This window comes from Pleurodeles waltl, chromosome 4_1 (assembly GCF_031143425.1).
Source record: "Pleurodeles waltl isolate 20211129_DDA chromosome 4_1, aPleWal1.hap1.20221129, whole genome shotgun sequence".
Classification (NCBI taxonomy): domain Eukaryota; kingdom Metazoa; phylum Chordata; class Amphibia; order Caudata; family Salamandridae; genus Pleurodeles; species Pleurodeles waltl.
The window spans coordinates 143,568,053-143,587,747 of NC_090442.1; the positions used below are offsets into that span (position 1 = coordinate 143,568,053).

General features: G+C 45.7%; 1 protein-coding gene across 3 annotated transcripts in view; it reads right to left on the bottom strand.

Moving 5' to 3' along the window:
* LARGE1 (LARGE xylosyl- and glucuronyltransferase 1) overlaps positions 1 to 19,695 on the bottom strand; it is a 755,508-nt gene that overhangs the window by 60,661 nt on the left and 675,152 nt on the right. For all 3 annotated transcript variants that reach the window (XM_069227932.1, XM_069227934.1, XM_069227933.1), the window contains exons 10-12: positions 10,957 to 11,112; positions 6,902 to 7,065; positions 5,492 to 5,770 (exon numbers count right to left, since the gene is read on the bottom strand). In XM_069227932.1, the coding sequence (XP_069084033.1) occupies positions 5,492 to 5,770; positions 6,902 to 7,065; positions 10,957 to 11,112 (599 nt within the window). The remainder of the gene's footprint in view (positions 1 to 5,491; positions 5,771 to 6,901; positions 7,066 to 10,956; positions 11,113 to 19,695) is intronic.

The window sequence follows — 19,695 nt, forward strand, 5'->3', positions numbered from 1 at the left end:
TCCCAAAGAATTAGTCTGACTGTGAATTCATCGGATGAATATAGTTTCCTTATCTCTGAAGTGTAGAGACTGACATTGGACAGGAGTCCTCTTGTGAGGTGAAGGGTCGATCGCATTGCTCCCACTGACCTACTACAGTGTATATCTTCACTGGCCCTTCTCCCACTTCTCAACAACAAAAAACTACAAACAAGAGAAGCATTTGAGATGGTAGAGTAAGGCACCAACGAGAGATCACTTAATACATGAGAAGGAAGTCGGAAGAGGGTGCTGTACTTACCTTTAGGTAGAAACTGCCTAGGCTATATCACAAATAAGGTGAACTTTCCCTGTTAGCGCCATGGCGCACCTATACAAGGACAATGCACTGTATTATAATGAATGCGTTGCCCCTAGGGCAGCCGTGAACTCGCGCTGCCTGGAGCGCAGCGCATTTAATGAAATATGGAGCAGCTGCTTCAAAACCGCTATGTGGCTCGCAAAGCAGAAGGCGACCCACCTGCACTTTGAAGATAGATTGGAGATCCACCTGCAGGGGGTGCAGTGAGTGACTAAACCTACTACAGGAGTATGTTTGTGGGAGCCACAGATCCCCCTCTCCCCCTTGGGAGGGCTGTCCTCAAGGGGTGTACTGATAGTGCAGCACATTTTTGTGGCCCACTTTAGGTACCTCCTTATGGCATGTTTGTCTCTGCACCCATGTCTGTAATGTGGGTGTAGAGACAAAGGTGGTCATTATGAACACAGCAGGTTGGCCCGCCATGCCGGCGTTGGCGGCTGAAGCCACTCACTTCAGAGCACCTTCAAATGTGTGACTTCAGGATGTTTGCACTATAAAAGCACACCTTTCATGTGTTTCATTCAATAGACTATAATGTCGCTCCATCTACAGTAAGAAAGGAGAAAGGAGACCACCTATAGGATAAACATGCCAACATACTTTCCTTTCATTTCAGTAACAGCATTGTCCTCAGGGCAGGGGCAGAGCATGAATGTTTCTGAATTCACGTTTAAAAACTGCTTCTCAAAGCAGTGAGACTGTTCCGAATATTAAAGAAATACACTTTTGAATTTCAAAAAGACCGTCTTAATCATATTTTAAAATGATGGTTGGTGTACGATTTACTGGGCAAAAAATTCAGGGCTCGGCTAGTGCATGGGCTCTTAAAGCCAAGCCAGACCATTGGCTCGCTCTCCAAATTTGCTAGATTGCCCGCTCTAGGTTGCAGTGGGAAAGGTTTCTGGCAGTCACAAGGTGTCCAGGGGGAGCTGCAGCGAGCCCGCGCTCACATCGCAACAAAGCAGTGCTGGTCCAGTGGTGGTCTCATGCGGGTATCATTTGACGATCAAGCAGTTTCAATATATGAGGCAAGTGAACGGAATAACATGCGCCTTCCTGACTTTAAAACTATACTGTGGGCCATATTTACTCCAGCAGGGCCAGGGACCGGTGACAGGACTTGGCGATGTCTCTCATGGATGTGGGTACTGTGCCAGATCTATTAAAAGTTTATGATTAGGCTAGGCTGTAACTTTCCTCTGCCATCCTCAGAGGTAAAGAGAGTGCCACCAGCTGTCAATGCACTCCATCCAAGCAGCAACGAGGCACGTGCTAAACATGCCCTGAGGATGCTGATGATGCAACAAGCTCCCCATCCCTACGCTGTGTCGCGGATTCACCCCGCTGGCACACTGCACATGCCGCCTGCTCGAGGGCTGGTGCAAGGCATGAAAATAGAGTTAATTGTGCTTTATTTGCATGGGAGAGATTCCTCAGTGGACAGCCCACAGCAGTGCCTCAGACAGTGTCCTTGCCTCTGGTTCGATACTCACAGAGGGCGTGAGTACTGCAGCGGCACTGCCTGCCCCAGAGTTAGTGCTTTGCGCAGTACGTAGGTTCCCAGCGTGGATAAAGCCCTCAGTGCTTCCGGTCAGCCCTCCATGATCCCATCTGTTCTAGGGCCCCGTGCAGTCCCTTCTGGACATTGGGGTGGGTTCTCTGCTGCCAGCCGACTGCTGCCGATTTCGAAGCAGTCACCTGTGTTAAAAGCCCCTTTGCATTATTCTAAGCATAATGCACCTACCCGCTTTTAATTTTATATGGCTTAGGTCCAAGAGCTTTACTAAGAGAATATAGAAAAGAAAGGCATCCATTGCATTGGAGTTATATGTGCAGGGATAAAAGCTGTGGCGGCCTAGAATGGTGTAGGAGCCGGCACTGATTTTATGTATGTATTGTGGAGAATCACTGTTTGTATAGTGCAAACCTACCGAGGAGGCAGTGGCACGCTGAAGAAGGAATAACCCAAATGTACGATTTACGGTCGTTTACAGAACATGGGAGCCTTAAAACGTAGACATACTATTGTGTACAAAGAATTAGAACATTGGAATGTTGAGAGCTTCATTGAAGACAATGGAATAGCTCTGGGTGTATAATGGTGGGATAAGCACGGAGCTCCAACATTCCAAAGTTTGTCTTCATGTTTCTCCCTTTTTAATGTAAAACATTCTACTCTTAGTGGGTGGAATGTTCTAACAGACTTATAGCTCTTCGGCTTCAGGCTATACCGGTAGTTGAAGGCCCTCTACCTCGTTATCGGGCCTTGCCTGCGGCTATATTACTATTTGTGTCATCATCCACCACAGTACACGGTATGTGTCATTATCCTAGTATTGCACCGCTTTCCCCCGCACTCTTCTCACCTTGCCGTACCAGAATCAGAATGCTGTTGTAGTTCCACAGGGCATTTGGAGATGGGTGGTACTGGTTGAAGGGAATGTTACCCTGGGTGCAGGTTGGAAATAAATTACTGGCTACTTACTGCCCATGCCTCTGCATTTTACTTCAATGTTGTGACAAGTTGTAGGGTGCAACGTCCGGGACAATGAACCTATGCTAGCTACGGGCACATCCCATATGTCTGTGGTTATAGCCAATTGGATTTTCGGTACTCTTATTCTAAATCTAATCTAATGATAAAGATTTCAGTATGGAATTTGTATGTAGAAATTCTTGGTCAATTCAAAGGGACAATCTGCTTCCAGGATGATATCCTTGTGTTTGGGAAGAACTTGAGACAACAAATTTGAGATTAGCAAAGGTTCTTGAAGTTTTAAATGAGAATGGTCTCACTGTAGAACATTCTAAGTGTAATTTTGCAAAGAACAAAGTCACTTCTTTGGGGCACACGTTAGGTAAAGAGGGCTTAAACCTAAAACGTCCTTAGTTGAAGCAATTAGTACGTCTCTAACTCCAACAAGCATAGATGATGTGAGATCGTTTTTCGGTTTATCCAAATTCTTTTCCAGATTTGTATATGATTTTGCAGAAATATATATAGCAGACAACTTCTCAAAAACAAGACCAAATTTGAGGAGAATGAAATGGTCCAAAGGAATTTTATATCTTTAAAAAAAAGCTACCGTAAATGTTCCTGCCCTCCAAGGACTTGATATTTCTGACCTTGGTATATTAAACCGAGAACTGTGTAGTAGCCTTCCTTCCATGCTTCATGTTTTGCTAGATAAAATAAACAAGGCACGGGAAGATAAATTGATTCGCCCATGATCAAACACTTCAGTCAGGCTAGGAAGCGAGGGTCAGAAGTAAAGATTTCATGATCCCACAGTTGAGAATTAAGCTACTAAACCACATTTTCCCTTCTTGGGCGCTGGAATCAGTTGCATTGCACCCAAAGGATGTGCTAGTGAAGGTGAGCTACCCCTACCTTCACCATGATGTTTTAGTCCATGTTTCCCATCAGAGACATGCAGATGTCAGAACTGGGGGATTATCAGCATCTTTCCATGCTATGTACATGATGGTGCTAACAGCTGATGACATGTATTGTGAGTTCCATCTACTTGGGTATGTAGCCAGTATTGTGTCTTTTCCACAGTTTATATCTACTTTTATTGAGACCAAACATCCTCTATATCTGCCTCAGCCTTTATGAGCTTCATCTACAAGGAATCCGGCCCACACGTACACGCCACATTGGTAAATGGAGCACAACCTAACACAAACCAGGTCTACTGGAATATACATTAGAGCTCTGCTTTCATTAAAGGTGCACACAGGAAAACTGGTGGGCCCCATCAGCACAAGAACAAAAGAACATGGCTGAAGAACACCGGGTATTTTCGAAAACTAAAGCACATGCTCATGTTCACTCACTCACACTCATTCTCACTCGCACTTCATCATTCATTCTTACTCACTATACTGGACTTGTTCTAACTCACTCTCTCATTCATTCTTTCTCTGACTCAATCCTACTTATTAATACTTACTTGGTCATTCTCATTCATGCTCACTTATTTTCACACTCACTCAATTGTCCTTCATTTAAACCTGTCACTCTCTCACTCATACTCTCACTCGTGCACTCACTCTTAATGGCACTCATTCTGAGTCACTCATACTCACTGACAATCCCATGTATTCTCTTTTTCTGACTCTCACTCACTACCTGTCACTGACTCTCACTCACTCACTACCTGTCACTGACTCTCACTCACTTTCACTCACACGCTCCCACATATAGGCACATGCTGGCAAACACACACGCTCTGTCGCATACAAGCACACTAATTAATGTAATAAAAAATGGATGGAAAACAAAGATTAAGCATGATGTCAATAAGGGTGTGCTGCTTCTGTTTTCTTGCCACTGATGTTGCTACCTAAGAGGACAAGGGTCACAGGGGCAAGCCAGGGAGAACAGCTGTGACACTTGGTGACCCCTAAATGATGCCCATGGAAATCACCTCCGTGCATTAGGCACAGTTGTCAGTAGTAAAGTAAAATGTGTGTTGTCAGTGTGGAATGGCTCTACATGGGTAACACATAACAGCCATACATTCAATGCCCTGGCACCAAGGTAACAATATTTGTAAAACATCTCCTCAACACAGTTTGATTTTTATCACTCAATTGTCAACTTTAAATATATTTTGGAAATTCAACCATTCCTCTCTAAATATCAGCTTATGAATTAGAAAATACACATATTTTCATTTCAAATAAATGTTTTTCAATGTTGGTATACATATAATAATTCAAACAAGCAGAAGCTTCTATTTTAGTTCACTGGACTGCACATGGGAGACCTTCTTACAGCTAGCTGGAGAGATACCAGTAGCTCACGAGCTACTCGTTGGAGAAGCCTGGTGTAGATGCTCCTACATCTCCACCCTGGTCCATTGGCTTCAGAAAATTGAGAATACAGTATCTCATCTCTTGCATGTCACACCACATCTCATTGGAGGGAAACCAACACAATTTATCTTTGTCCGACCACAATTCTAATATTAAATTCCCCTCCCTTGTGCAATGGTTTTAGAGTTCAGGACAATGCAACACCCCAAACTTATATCTTACCGCTGCCCCAAGCCATTTTGCACCTCTTGCTTACTAGGTCTCTTGCACAAAACAAATGAATGTTTTCACAGTTATTGCATGTTCTTTTACCCCCCACTCCTTTACCTGAGGCTCTCATAGAGACCATACATGGGAAGGAAGTCGATGTCCGAGAGGAACATGTACGGCGTAGTCACACGCTTCATTGCCACGTTGCGCAGCAGATTCACTGGGTAGAACTGGCCTTCCTTGTAGACAATGTGGTAGCCTACGTTTTGGCGATTCAGAAGAACCTCTGAGCCTTGGGCATACCGCAGGAACTGCTGGGCCTCAGCGTCAGACAGGTAAAGGGCCAGGCTGATGGGTCCCTCCCAGTGCTTGCAGATAGCCTCCAGCATCTGGAGTCTGGAAGGAGAGAGGGGAGGCACATTCAGACAGAGGGCCAATAAAACACGGTACCGGTCGGTCTACATAACTTCATCATCCCCCAAATACCAGGACTAACCAATCACTCCATTATCATACAACGCTGCTTTCAAATGTGCCTAACCAACTCACACTGCTGTAATCCATGCCACGTCTGTGAGCTTTGCCCTACACTCTTTGCAGTTCATTTAGATCCACTGCTAGCTCTGTCACTCTGTGTCGCGGTCACCGGTTCGACCCACTTCCTCATCCCCAGAGATCCACTGCACCCATCGTTGGACCAGCGAGTTTCTGATGCTTCCGAGAGGCATACTAAGTATCGTGGGAGAACAAAGTGCACTTTTATCAATCCTTGGTTTTGGTGGTGATCAGGCGCTGCCTCTGATCTTCAAAACATATACACCACCATGCACCCACCCCAAGAAACAAGTTGCCTCAATGAACAGACAGAAGAGAAAGGCTAGGGAGAAGCCACATTGTTCACCTGCCCATCTCAGGGTTGGCTAGAAAAAGAAGGAGTTTATGAATTCCTGTAGCACTGCTGGACATGAAAACATCCTGATTTTAAGTAGGATACAGAACAAATGCAGGGACTCAGTTGCTTATTATGATTCACTACTTTCAGACAACCAAGGTGAAAAGATTGAATGAAATGATAATAAATAAAATTTCAACTCAGGGCTTACTTTGTGCTTCTACGTTTTACTGTTTTATTGCACAGTGATGATTATATTTCCATCCTGAGGACAAGACACAGGCTCACGCTATACCTTTTGGAGCTTTAAACATGTTTGATTAGGGAGAGAGGGGCAGTGTGTGCAAAAGCCGACATGCTCGACCAATGATATTCTACACACTACAAACCCAATCACTTCTAGGCGCATCAAACTTATAACAGCACACAATTCAAGTCAGCTGAGTGCTAAAGCACAGTTTTCAGGGAGAGTTAGGGACAAGTTGCTCTACTGCTTCTCAAACCAGTAAAGGCTGGGGCCGAGTCCCCCACATGTCCAACTTGTAAGTGACTTTACCTCAGTCCTATTGTCATAGGTCTGTGATTCTCCAGAATTTGGTAGTGGCTGGTCTGCCTTTGGGGTCGAGGATCTTTACCTGTCCATGGAGAGCTGCGCCACTAGGGTCACGTCGGTGCCGTCAGACGCCGTCTCGTACTCGTAGTGCAAGAAGTAGAGGTGAGTGCGGTGCACCGTGAAGCGCTCCCTCCGAAACTCGTAGCAGGGGTCGTCCTCGTCCAGCTCCGAGAGCTGTTTCTGGAGCTGTGAAGAAGCAACCAGGGGTTAATGTTATCACATGCATGAACTGATTGGCTGTGAACGGAACACATTTTTTTGTTGTAGCTTTATATAACTATGTGCTATAGGTTATAGTGCAAAAGTTATTGCACTAGAGGTTGCAGCGCATAGGTTATTGTGCTATAGGTTACAGCGCAAACTCGACCCAAAGGTATTGGAGCGCTTTACAGGAGCACCAATCACGTTACACAAGGACATATTCATTTTTTGGTAGGCACGGGGAGATTACGTGATTTGGCCAGAATCACAGGATGTTGAGACGACGCAGAGACCTGGTTTCTCAGCTCCAACGTAGTCAGCTCTGGTTGTTACATCATATCCTCTCCCCCTCATTACCTAAGGTTTAGGGACCTCGGGAGAGAATGTATAAACCCGAGGGCACCAGCCATGAAGGCCAGACCACCTCCATTACCCATTCCAGGGCTATTAGATACAGGGCTTTCAGGGCCCCTTTACCACCCCCATAGCCCCTCTTCTCCCCCGATTCCCCTCAAGTTCAGACGCACATCATGCCATTCACCACAGCTCACTTGCTGCACAGCCTGAGGCACTGCACTGTTATTTATGGCCACCCAGTTGTCTTGCCACTGTCTTAATGCATCCGCAGCTGTGCGTTACTGATTACTTAATGCACGCCCTGCGGTTCTGGCTCCCTAAACTGGACTGAAACCGGGCGGGCTCTGTCCCTTACAATGGAAGGGATGGTGCACGGATTGTGGGGAGAGAGAACCGCCTCCCACACTGCAGAAGTGATTGAGTCCAGCTCAGGAATGTGGGTGTGAGGACATATGCTAACACATCACCCTACATGGACACTACCCGATGCTTCTAAGCACTAAAGGAGGGAGGGATGTCAGGAAGGAGTGCGGGTGACCCAAGACCCTTTGTTCGAGCAGAGCTTGCCACGCGAGCTGGTTATCTGTGCTCGCACCGTGTCAAGGAGCTCCTTCAACATCACCCCGGGGTTCCAACAGGGGGCAGACTTTAACTTGCCAAACAATGCTATCTATGTCTTTCCCAGGCTAACCAACTGGAAATTAAGCGAGAGTAGGTACTCTGAGAGCATAAACAGCACAGAAGTAGTATCACTCGTGTCACCGTACTAGTGCTTAGAAGGGTTAGTGCTGAGAGCTCCCAGGGCCTGATCCCAATCACTGATACACACAGTGAACAGGACATCGATGACAGCACAACTCTGTCTGCCTAGAAACTCTCCCACCGTCTGTCTCCTCAGATAGCTTCTAAGCTCTAATAGCCCATCACTGCTCTGGTCACAAATTATTCAGTCGATTTGTACAGAGCAGCTAATCACCCAAGAGGGTATCCAGGCACTCGCAGGATGCCATAAGCTCAGTCATATAGCCAGGTCTTGAGAGCTTTCCAGAATTCTGGTAGAGATGAGGAGCTCCGGAGCTGCAGGAGGAGGTCGTTCCAAGCTTTTGCTGCGAGGTAAGAGAAGGAGCGTCCTCCGCTCAAGCGTCTGTTGATGCAAGGAGTGTGGGTGAGTGCTACAGAGCCAGAGCGAAGTTGTCTGGCCGGTTGGTGAAAGTGCAGGCCGTGGTTGATATAGGCTGGTCCTAGGTTGTGAAGGGCCTTGTATGTGTGGGTCAGTAGCTTGAATTGTGATCTCTTCTGTACTGGGAGCCAGTGGAGGTGCTTGAGGGGTGGGGAGATATGGGTCCGTCCGGAGAGGTTGAGTATGAGTCCAGCTGCAGCATCCTGGAAGGCCTGTAGTCTTTGGAGGAGGTGTGTAAACATCCCATCGTAGAGGGTGTTGCCATTGTCTACTCAGCTCGTGATGAGGGCTTGTGTGATAGTGAGTCAAGTATTTGTTCGTGCGGAGCCACTTGATGCTAAAGGATGCTAATCAACCATCCTGGGGCATTCCCAGCTAGTTCCCTTACTCAGGTGCAGCAAACGCGGTGGACCGGTCACTTGAATGCAGAATGCAGCAGGTAGCTCATGGCCCTGCGCATCCTTAACATTCCTGAATCCAATGTGGCTGGGCTGCAAAATCCTATGTGTATTCAGAAAACCTCTTCAGTCCCCAGCGAAGAGCTTGTCTCAGGGACTAGAATTCACAGGCTGCTTCTCAACCACTACTCCCAAGACCCCGGCACCAATCGTCTTGACAACACTTCTGGACACACCCACAGAATATTTAGGGTCACCACTTCAGTTGGCTAAAATTGCAGCCAGGGTATCTGGCCCAGTTTGGTTACGTGAGAACCCCAGATTCCTGCAGAGGAGGAGGACTGATGGTGTAAACAGATGGGGTGAAAGGCAGGGTCATGAGCAGCAGAGGCCTGACTTGAAGGGTGTCAGCGCTGGGGCTCCCCAGAGCCCTCCCTCTCAATTCTAAAGTAAAGATGCGGTGTGCTCTACGCGAGGCAGCAGCGCATGCGCGACCCCTTCAGGAGTCTTCCCAGGATGCCCCGCGAGGCCTCTGCCATTGACAAGAACACAGCCAGGGAAGGGGTTCAGAGGTCTGCAGGAGGCTCAGAGAGAGGACAGGTGCCCACGCAGAGTCCACACAACTCTTTCATCATCTCCGTCACCCCTCTTACTGAATTCTGTTTCACTCACTCCTGTTGCGTCTGACCTCCTTTTCCTAATTAAACAGAACGGACTTGTGCGCTGAGGTGAGGGTGGCAGCCGCGGGGGCACTGATCCGGAGCAGCTCTCTCAGTGCACCTCCTCACTGCGAGAAGAGCCTCGCCGACTGTCAGTGCACCTTACTCCCGTCAGAGGTATGCAACAGTGCTGGCTGGAGGGAAACAGAACTCCGACAACACACCTCGCCAAAGTGCCTCCAATCAGATCTAGTGCGCCTCAGCCGGACCAGAGGTTGCACACGGCTGTATACCAGCCTGAGAAGCATCCCTGAGCTCTGCCATCCTATCGGGCAAATGTACCCCTCAGCCTCCACAGCTCTGTCCATGCACCTGAATCCCGTCAGGACATTGGCACTCACTGCTCTCCAGTGAATCTCTGTGCTGTCAGCCCCACCGGTCAACCTCCACCAAAATAACGTCTACTGAGGTCCGTACCCTTCCCCCTTTCCACCGGGAGCTCCAACAATGCACCCCAGGTCTGTCACAAGGTGGAATCAGGAGTTTACTCGGGGTGAAATAAGCCTGCAGGGTGAATATCATAGTCTAGTGGGGTTCAGGGATCAGGCGAACACACCATATGGCGCAGGCCCTGGAGATCCAGGCACAGGCCTGACACCTGCATCAGTCCAATGTGTATTGCTCCAAGTGGGCCAGGCCCTGCCTGGCTAACTCAAGAGATGCACACTCAACCAGGACACACTGGGGCACTCGATTTCAGCCATTCACCAGCTGGAGAAAATAATACTTTCCTTCCCGTCACATGCTAGAGCTGCAACGCAATGTCACTAAGGGCCCCTTGTGTGACACAGGGACTGAGTGACAGGTGGCCACTGTTGTTCACCATTGGTGTTGGCAGGCCTAAAGCATTATTGCATTTCAACTGAATAACTCACGTTCCACTTACCATTAAAATGACCAAGTCAAGATTTTTTATTTCTTTTGACCCTCGATAAACGTGCTGCTTGAACCGGTAAAGTATCCTGCTGACTTTGGTCATTCTCTGCCCGGGAGACCCTACTTAAGAGTTTTATCAAGCACAAGACGGTATTTCACATGCATTATTTACATAGGCCACACCTTGTGATAAGGCTTCTCAAGACCCACACCCATGTGAGGCCCCCTGTTCCCTCTCCCCACCTTTTTCATTAAATTTAAAGCAGTACCAAGCGGGTCCCCAGGGGAGGGGCAGGAGGTGGGGGTGAGGGTGGATGCAGAGGAACTCGTGGGGGTTCAGACGTACATTTTCACTGTTGTGGTCAGCCTCACTGGGGCATCCGAAGAGCTCCCTCCGCAGGAGGTTGCCGTCATACTCCAGGAAGGTCAGGTAGAGGTTACGAAAGAACTCCACGTGCTTGTTTTTCACCCGCAGCTTCTTGGGCGAGTTCCAATGGATGACCTGGTGGGAGAAAGAGAATACTCAGAACCCAATGTCAGCTTACGACACATCAGAGTATACATGATACTGAGCCGTGGGTGGAGAGGAACCCTTGAGTCTGCACAACTATTCATGCCCCGATCCTACAAGCTTGGCCTGGACCATTTCGCTATTCATGGGCTTCCTCACAGGTGGTGGTGTTCGTGGTGGTAGGAGGTTTGGGGGGAATTTTGTGCACGGTCCTTAAGGTACAGAAATTCTCCCTGTTCAAAATCAGACAAACCTCCACTGTCCATTACCTCAGCAAGACTAGTTTCCTTTTTCTGATGTTATTTGTTTATGAATTCACGCATCCTAGTGCCTACTGAACGAGAGAACTAGGTGCTGGGGGTCAGGTGGTGGAGGTCCAGGTGTGAAAGTTGTGAAGTGCAAAAGGCCCTTGTCTGAGATTATCCAGGGAGGGTAAGGGGCTGGAATTAACGCATGTAGTAGCCTCACAGCGGGTGGCCTTAGCATGTTGCCACTGGAAAGTGGTTCCAGGTGCAGGTCGACTGGCCCCAAGTCGGCTTCCTATATCAGTTGTGACATAGTGCTTTATTTTTGTTGGTGGTGGACACCGCACTCACTGCCGGGGGCCTGTATGTATTTTTCATCATCAGACTTTGATCCAGAGAGAAAGGGAAAAAGGACTTCGAAGTAAAGGACAACAAAACAATGACAAAGTGACAGAGGGCTGAAAAAACAGTGCATGACAAATAAAAAGACAGGAAGTGCAGGGTGGTGGAAGAAAGCGGCATGAAGTGGAATCAAGCTAAGTAGCTCTGGTATCTGACAATCCCGGGTATTCAGCTGTCCGGGAAACCAGCAATTAGCAGCACGCTCAAAATTTTGGGCCAATGTCATGGAGATCATTTAGGGGTCACCAGGGGTCACAGCTGCGACCCCTGGCGTGCCCCCTGTGACCCCTGGCACTGCCTTTACGACTCTTGATTTCAGAGGGGGCAAAATGAGTGCCGGGAACACAATGACAGTGCGTCCTCACGGACGTCGGGTGAGGCTCCTTTCTCGTTGTTTTCTCTCATTTTGTTATTACACTAATATAATGTTTAATTATTCTCTATTAGAGTAATAAAAATACAATTAGCTGAACTATTGCCCTCTCTGGCAGCTGAGGTAAGTAAAAAATACTTTTAAATGCATGTTGTGTGTGTGCTTGAGGGTGTGTGTTTGCTTGAGAGAGTGTGTAAGTGTGAATGTGCGTATGTGGAAGCCTGTGGGTGTGAATGAAACTGAAGGTCAAAGAGCGTGTGATGTCACTTCCGCTACCCCTGGCATTTTGGTGAATTGACGTTCATGGCCAATGTGTTGTTTCTATTAACAAATTAGGTTTCATGTGGACATATTTGCTGTGTACAACCGTGCATGCGCTTTTGGCTGGTTGCCTGAGGATATGGCCAGCGATCAACTAGCTGTGCAGCGACTATTACAGATAGTGGCCCTGGGGTGCAGAAGGCGGGTATGCCCATTTTTTGCACACTAGGGGGACTTTGGACGCGGATACTTGTGAGGCCCCCTATGAAATAAGAATTGCATCAATGCTAAACATGCACTGGTACAATACCAAGGGGGTGGGGTGGAAGGGTGTGCCCTCATCCGCATGGGGGTGTGAAGCCTTGAAACTGAGGCAACCCCCTGAGCCCATGACATATTACAGACCCGGGTGCAAAGAAAAAGAAGCTGTCAGCAGGCGCACTGATTCAGGACAACATATGAGGTGCTGTACCCCGTGTGCTCTCTGGGGGAGGAGCATGGATGTCCTAGTGACCCCCTTCAGCCAACCCCCTGCAGGTGGGGTAGTTACTCACACTGCACCTGCCTACAAGGGATCCCTGATCCCTCTTCAAAGTGAGCCCGGGTTGCCATCTGCTGTGAAGATCTGAGCCGCTGCTGCAAGCAGCCGGCGTGCCTTACATAAGTTGCTCGCGGTGCAGGCGCAAATTCGCGACTGCACTATCAACAGCAAATTTTTGGGAATTTGGCAAACTGTCCTTGTCTGCTTAAAGCTTGAGTAAGGGTGCGCCACTGCGCAAACTGGGACAGTGTGCCTGAACTGTAATTTAGGACCTGGTTTGCCTGAGGGCATGCATTCTGCATTAGTGCATTCTAGAGCTGTACCACCATTCTGGTATCAATGGTTCACAGAGTTTCTCATATAAATATGCAACTTCTTTTTAAGTCAAGAGAATAGTGCTTTGCATGTACATTAATATCTACACAACCCCTTCCTCTGTCGTGCCCTGCATATGGCATTTCATCACTGCAATACGGAGAGTCAACCATCAAAACACTTTTTTTGATCTTGCATCTGCAGATCAATAACTTCTACAGTGCAAACACTTTGGCCTTGCAGAGCAATTGTCTTCAAGACCTATTATTACAAATTCTTTAAAATACAGAGAGAGAGGGCTGCAGCTCCACCCAGAGGAGTATTTTTCTCTCACCTCATGTTGGCCATTTGGTTTATGAATTGGCCTCCTATTGAGTGCTTACGTTTCAGTGCACGAGGGACTCCTTTACATCTCAGATGAGGGACTCTTTTGCATCTCAGATGAGGGACTCTTTTGCATCTCAGATGAGGGACTCTTTTGCATCTCAGATGAGGGACTCTTTTGCATCTCAGATGAGGGACTCTTTTGCATCTCAGATGAGGGACTCTTTTGCATCTCAGATGAGGGACTCTTTTGCATCTCAGATGAGGGACTCTTTTACATCTCAGATGAGGGACTCTTTTACATCTCAGATGAGGGACTCTTTTGCATCTCAGATGAGGGACTCTTTTGCATCTCAGATGAGGGACTCTTTTGCATCTCAGATGAGGGACTCTTTTGCATCTCAGAAGTAAGTAGAATCAAAGCACATTAAATTATTTATCTCGTTGATGCACTGTATACAGAAACCGTTTGGGATGTTTTTTCACTGCAGAAACCTTTTTAAAGGTCTCTCAATGTAAGAAAGACCTCTTGGACATGTTTGTTAACCATTCGTTGTGAGAAGAATTACGATACCATCTTGACCAGGGGGAGGTGTTTTAGGTAGGAATTGGAAGTGTGGGAGATAGTGCTTCAAAATCAGGAGATATTTATCACCCTAGACACCAAAGGTAAGACATGTTTTGGAAAAATAAACTGAAAACCAGCTCCCAAATAGTCGCTTTTTATGCATTTAATCAGGCCTGGCCTTTTAGCCACCAGCAGTTTGAATTTTAGGACTTGCCACTTTACATTCTGCATGACCACAAAGGACTCCACAAATGGTAATGTTGGCATGGTTAGGAGTTACAGTTCTGTGGCTCAAAAGAGGTAGCTAATTTAAGGGATTTCTGGGTTTTGGATCATAACCACATCATCACATTGGCTGATATTTTTCAAGGGATTTTCTGCGTATTTTTATTTTGAATTCACATTATTTGTTTTAGTTTTGTTATGGTGCACTATGGTCCCTAGTCCCTTCCCAAACTATGGATTGGGCTTAGTTTGCACATGTGGCTGGTGAAGGCTGTGACCTTTGCCCATGCCCTGCTCCCTCACTCTTTGACCACAGAGCCGGTTGGCAACTGGCCTTCAACTATGCCCTACAACCAGTTCAGCTGCACCCGGGGCCTACAGGACACTGGTGACAGATATTCCCACAGTGTCTTTTCTTCCCTGCCTAAAACATACACTGTGAAAGCCCTTGGCCAGTCGCTCTGCCCCTGAGCACCTAGGACTTTCTCCTTGCCCAGTCACCAGTGGGCTGAAGGTGTAGCCAACAGGGAATCCCCTGGGCCACACCCTCTGCCCTCTCTCTCAAAACCCACAATTTGCGAGCCAAACAGATTCATTTTTTGTTTGAAATTAAAATTTGCCTCTTGGCTTGCAAGCTTTTTTTTAAAATATGTTCTTCTTTGTTTTATTGTAGCAATTACAATTATAACTATGTTGGATTGTTTAACAGAAATGTTCCCTTATTCATACTTTCTGTGCAACATTTTTATGAGTTCCAACAATCAGAAAACTATTTTGGGAGAAGCAGGGATGTGACATTTTAATGTTCACGTGGGACAGGCACACAGGCCACCTACCAGCTCTCCCCTTTTCTGTTTCCATCATAAAGTAACTTGTTGTTCTTTCTGGACTCATAATGGGTGACATGAATACTAACTAGTCAAATTTCATGCAGAATCGTCAAAGAATCAAAAGATGCATCTCCTGCAGAAAAATAATTGCCAACTCTACAACAAATGTGTGTGACTGTGTAGTAAAGCTAAGTGTTTAGCGATATTGAGAAAATTATCAGCGGCTTCAGAACATATATTTTTATGTTATAATGCAGCACCCATCAATTATTTAACATAGTTCACTAATACATCACGTGAGGTCTCAAAAGAGGCCAACGGGCAAGAGCGCAAAATAGACTACATGGGAGATTTACAAACATTTTGCGACTAATTTACTTTTCAGTGCAAAACTTGTTCTGAGCTGGAAAGTACCCTAAAAGTAAATCGAAACACTGCTTTGCGTTACTTAGCACCAAGGGGGCATTACATGGGTGATACATGGGCGTTCCCATGCAACACCCATGCCTTTTGACACAAAACCCTATCTGCGAACAGTAGTAGACAGGGTTTTGCGCCAAAAGTTAACGCCTTTGAAGAGCAGGTATTAAAGCGAGAAATGTTTTAATTTCTCCTTTCTTTTCTGACTTTGCATGCGTGCTGCACTGTGCAAAGTGGGAAAAGTTTTAAAGTGTGTCTAAACATAGTATTTTGTACTGGTAACGTGCCCTTCCAGTACAAAATCTATGCTAGATTTGTGCACCCACCCTTGCACTATAGCGCACAAGTGTGGCTCACGACAGCTAAAAGTCAGTGCCGTCGCTAGGGAGAGTGGAGGAGAGAGCCATATCTCCATAGAAAAGGCGTTCTCTTTCTCCCTCCCTGTCACACAGGGCAGTGGAGCATTTTCTGATGCTGCACTTCAATGTGTGACTATTTGGTAAACCTGGACCTACATTTCATGGAGTGGGATCTCAGCTTTAAGAGCCAAATCATGAGCTGAGCCATCAAAAGGTGTAAATCAGGCAACAAATGTACTGCAAAATTATGGTAAAGTCTTTATCAAACAAAAAATGCATATTTTAAACATTTCTGGGTGTCTCAATTGAGTACATATATCACTGAATTGAGTGACATTTAGAGAAAGTAATATTTTTTAAACACAAAACATTCAAGAATACCTCCATGCCCCGACCACATTACCACCAATTACCCAAGACATGTCCTCCGCTTATATGGCCTATATTGTTATTAAATGTGAAGCAAGATTCTGTTATATTACCCATATACAAGTTCGTTTTTTGTATCGCGCAGATCAGTAAATTGCGTAAGCATGTTTTCTGATTGATTGCCTAAGGAAAATGGTACATAGTGAAATAAAGCGATATGCGGTGGATCACACAGTTTGGTCAAGAAGAGAAGCTGGGATTTGAAACCAGGTTCCTTGGCTGTAAACTGAGCAATTCAAGCACTGTAGGGTTACAGCCTTCTCTTTCCTGTTTAGCACCAAAGATTAATACTTTGTGTTCAATTATTTCATGGAGGTCAAAAAATACACTAATCTCATGTTAAATCAAACTGCATCATGCATAATCGTAAGATTTCTGTTTCCATAGAAACTGAAGATCAAACACAGCAACAGAACGGTCTGTCTGGAACCTTGATGCACCTCTCAAGTGTCTGCTACAAGTGTTGTAACCCAAAGTCACTCTGTTTTGCTAATTACTTAATTGTGGTCGGTGAGGTGTTGACCTTCACCTAAAATTGTCCTGTTTGTTAAATCACACGAGCCACAGGGACATTAACGTAAAAATACAATGTCCTGTCTTTACTTTTGGAAAAAAATACTATTGTCATGCAAACTGCACCACTTCAAAGACATTTTGGAAACATGATATTCTGAGTAAAATTAATTGATGTTTATTTATGTGTATGCACACACACAGACAATTTGACACACCTATATTTATGAGTTCCAGCCATTGACCGTAATGAAGTGTGTATTTACTATTCTAACTCCACGCGCGCTTTAATAGTGGGAAAGGTTATAAAGCGGACCGAGGCAAATATAACTGCACTTTTAGTTTTTTGATGCACTCACTCGAAACTACCTAAACACACTATAGGGACCGGTCCTCCTAATGCACCGGTCCTCACAAGGATAGTGTTTGTCTTGAACTTTCAGTGTTTACCAACGCTATGAGGACGAACCGGTCCTCGCAGCACGGTGTGTGTGGGCGTGCACACCCACACACACACAAACACACACACAGAGTCAGAAAATGTTATTTTAGGTTTGGCATTAGCCAACATCTTTTGATGTTCCTAAATGTATACATATCATAGGGAATTAACGCCAGCCCTTTTCATCGTTTGGTCTACTGCTGTGTCCTCCACAGCAAGGGGCAATAGGCCAGGCCAGCCCCTGGTAAACCTCTCTGCAAGGGAGAGCATTCTGCTCTTTTACAAGACCCTCATATGCACACAACATAACTTCCTTCAGTGCCAGGAACTCCTATGGCAATGTGTGCGTTCGGAAACTAATAAATATTTTTGCTTTTAGTCAATGTATTCTTTTTTACTAGTGAAGACCTGGAACCTTCACAAACATTCAGGTTTACAAAATCTATGACAAAACAAGCATTGAACATGTCAAAAGTCTGGAAGTCAGCAAAAGACCTACTGGCTCTGCCAATGCTTGTTACGTTTATGTCACTGCTGGCTCCAATGACTTCACTTGAAAAAAGAACGATTTTTAGGGGAGGCTGAACAGCTCAATAACCGCAATTAAGTAATTAACAAGACAAAAAAAAATACTCAACAATCATACGACGCTTGCAGAGCTTGTATCTCCTTCTTAAGCTCATCAAGAAGACGTATGTGGTTGCAGCATGGCTTCAGAGAGGCCTGTTCTGCAACGGATTCATCTTCAGTTTCCACTGCACTCCAACAATCTGTGGGGACCCTGCTCCCTCTCCACACCACTCCCAAATCTGTGATTTTAAATTCCTCCACCACCCCATCCCTCCGATATTTTACGTCCAGCTAATGTGTTTAAATAATGAAAGAAACGTAATACGACATTATGATAGCTAACCATTGCCCATGTTCAACCAGCAGTTTCTCAATAAAATGTAAACATCATCTGAATATTTCATTGTGTTCAGTGGCCCACTGTAAGCTGAACACTGAGAAGAATAGTTGGAAAACTTTTTAGTTCCAACAGAAATATATGATTTTTAAAGCAGCCAAAGTCTTCAATAATGTTTTCTTCTTCTTTTTAATACAAAGAATCGTTTCCTTGTATGATGGACCAAAATAAAAACAAAGTATTCATATCCATACCATGCAACACAGCTATCAGTGCTTCTGGAGAGATTAAAAAATGCATCTGCCTCTGCTCCTCTCGTTTAGGTCACTAGAATCCCTTGAAACCATTATAGATCTGTAACAGTTTCCAGATCGGTGTCTCCTAAATTCTTCGCTATGTGAGTGAGTCAAAATGTCAAATCAATTAAGTTGTCAGCTGCCCATCCAGTTTTAATGAAAAGAAAATATGTACATTTGTTTTCAAATTCCGGCCAAAAAAAACCAATAAAAATCAAGGATGCTGGGATTTTTCAACAGAACCACGGAACTCTTCATTTTACTGCAGATGATGAAAAACCTGCAGCCTCTTGACACAGGCTGGGCACATTCTGTCCCAGGAGCCTGGATTCCTGGAAGGACTGATGCAGAAGATTTTCTCCTTTCAGTGTTTGGCCTAAGACGCAGCTTCCGGCTGAAAGGGAAAGCTCCACGCAGCGGGATGTCTGTGCCAGCTGTTGCCGCTTGACACATCTCAAGAAAAGGTCAGGAATCTCGAGGTTCTGCACAATCGAAATTTATTTAGCTTTCATCGACCGACAAAGGCTAAATGAATTTTCATTTGTAGTGTATCATGAATGTTTGACCTTTTTCTGCCAGTCCTCGCTGTGTGGAGAATGGGGGAAAAACTGGTCCAAAATGGCCGACATGTTCCAAAGATGGTTGAGGGCGAGTTGCTAGGAAGCAGACCATTTAGAATCGAATTCTATCCCCACGGAGAGAGGGGCAAATGGGGCACATGATAAGTAGGAGAGAAACCATCTATCTATACTGTGTAAAGATAAATTAGCTCAAACCTTATTCAGAGATGAAGGAACACAATATGTATCCTCTATCTTTTCCCTCCTGTTCTTACTCGCTCCCAAAATACTCAAAATAAGATGGCGTATGCCATTCAATAATATGCCTACAAACCCTTCCCTAAAATCCAGATCACTGGAAAACAGTCACTCAACAGCAAGCTCCTCCGATGTCTTACGCTTCTGTATGTGTTCTTCCTGCTTGATTGCTTGCTACTGAAAAGGTAAACAGACTACCTTCCTTGGTGATCCAAGCCTTCACTTTGCCTCCTCTGTCACACACCTTCTTCCAACAACTTACTGACCACTTCTAGTAAACATTTCCAATAGTCCATTCTACAGAGC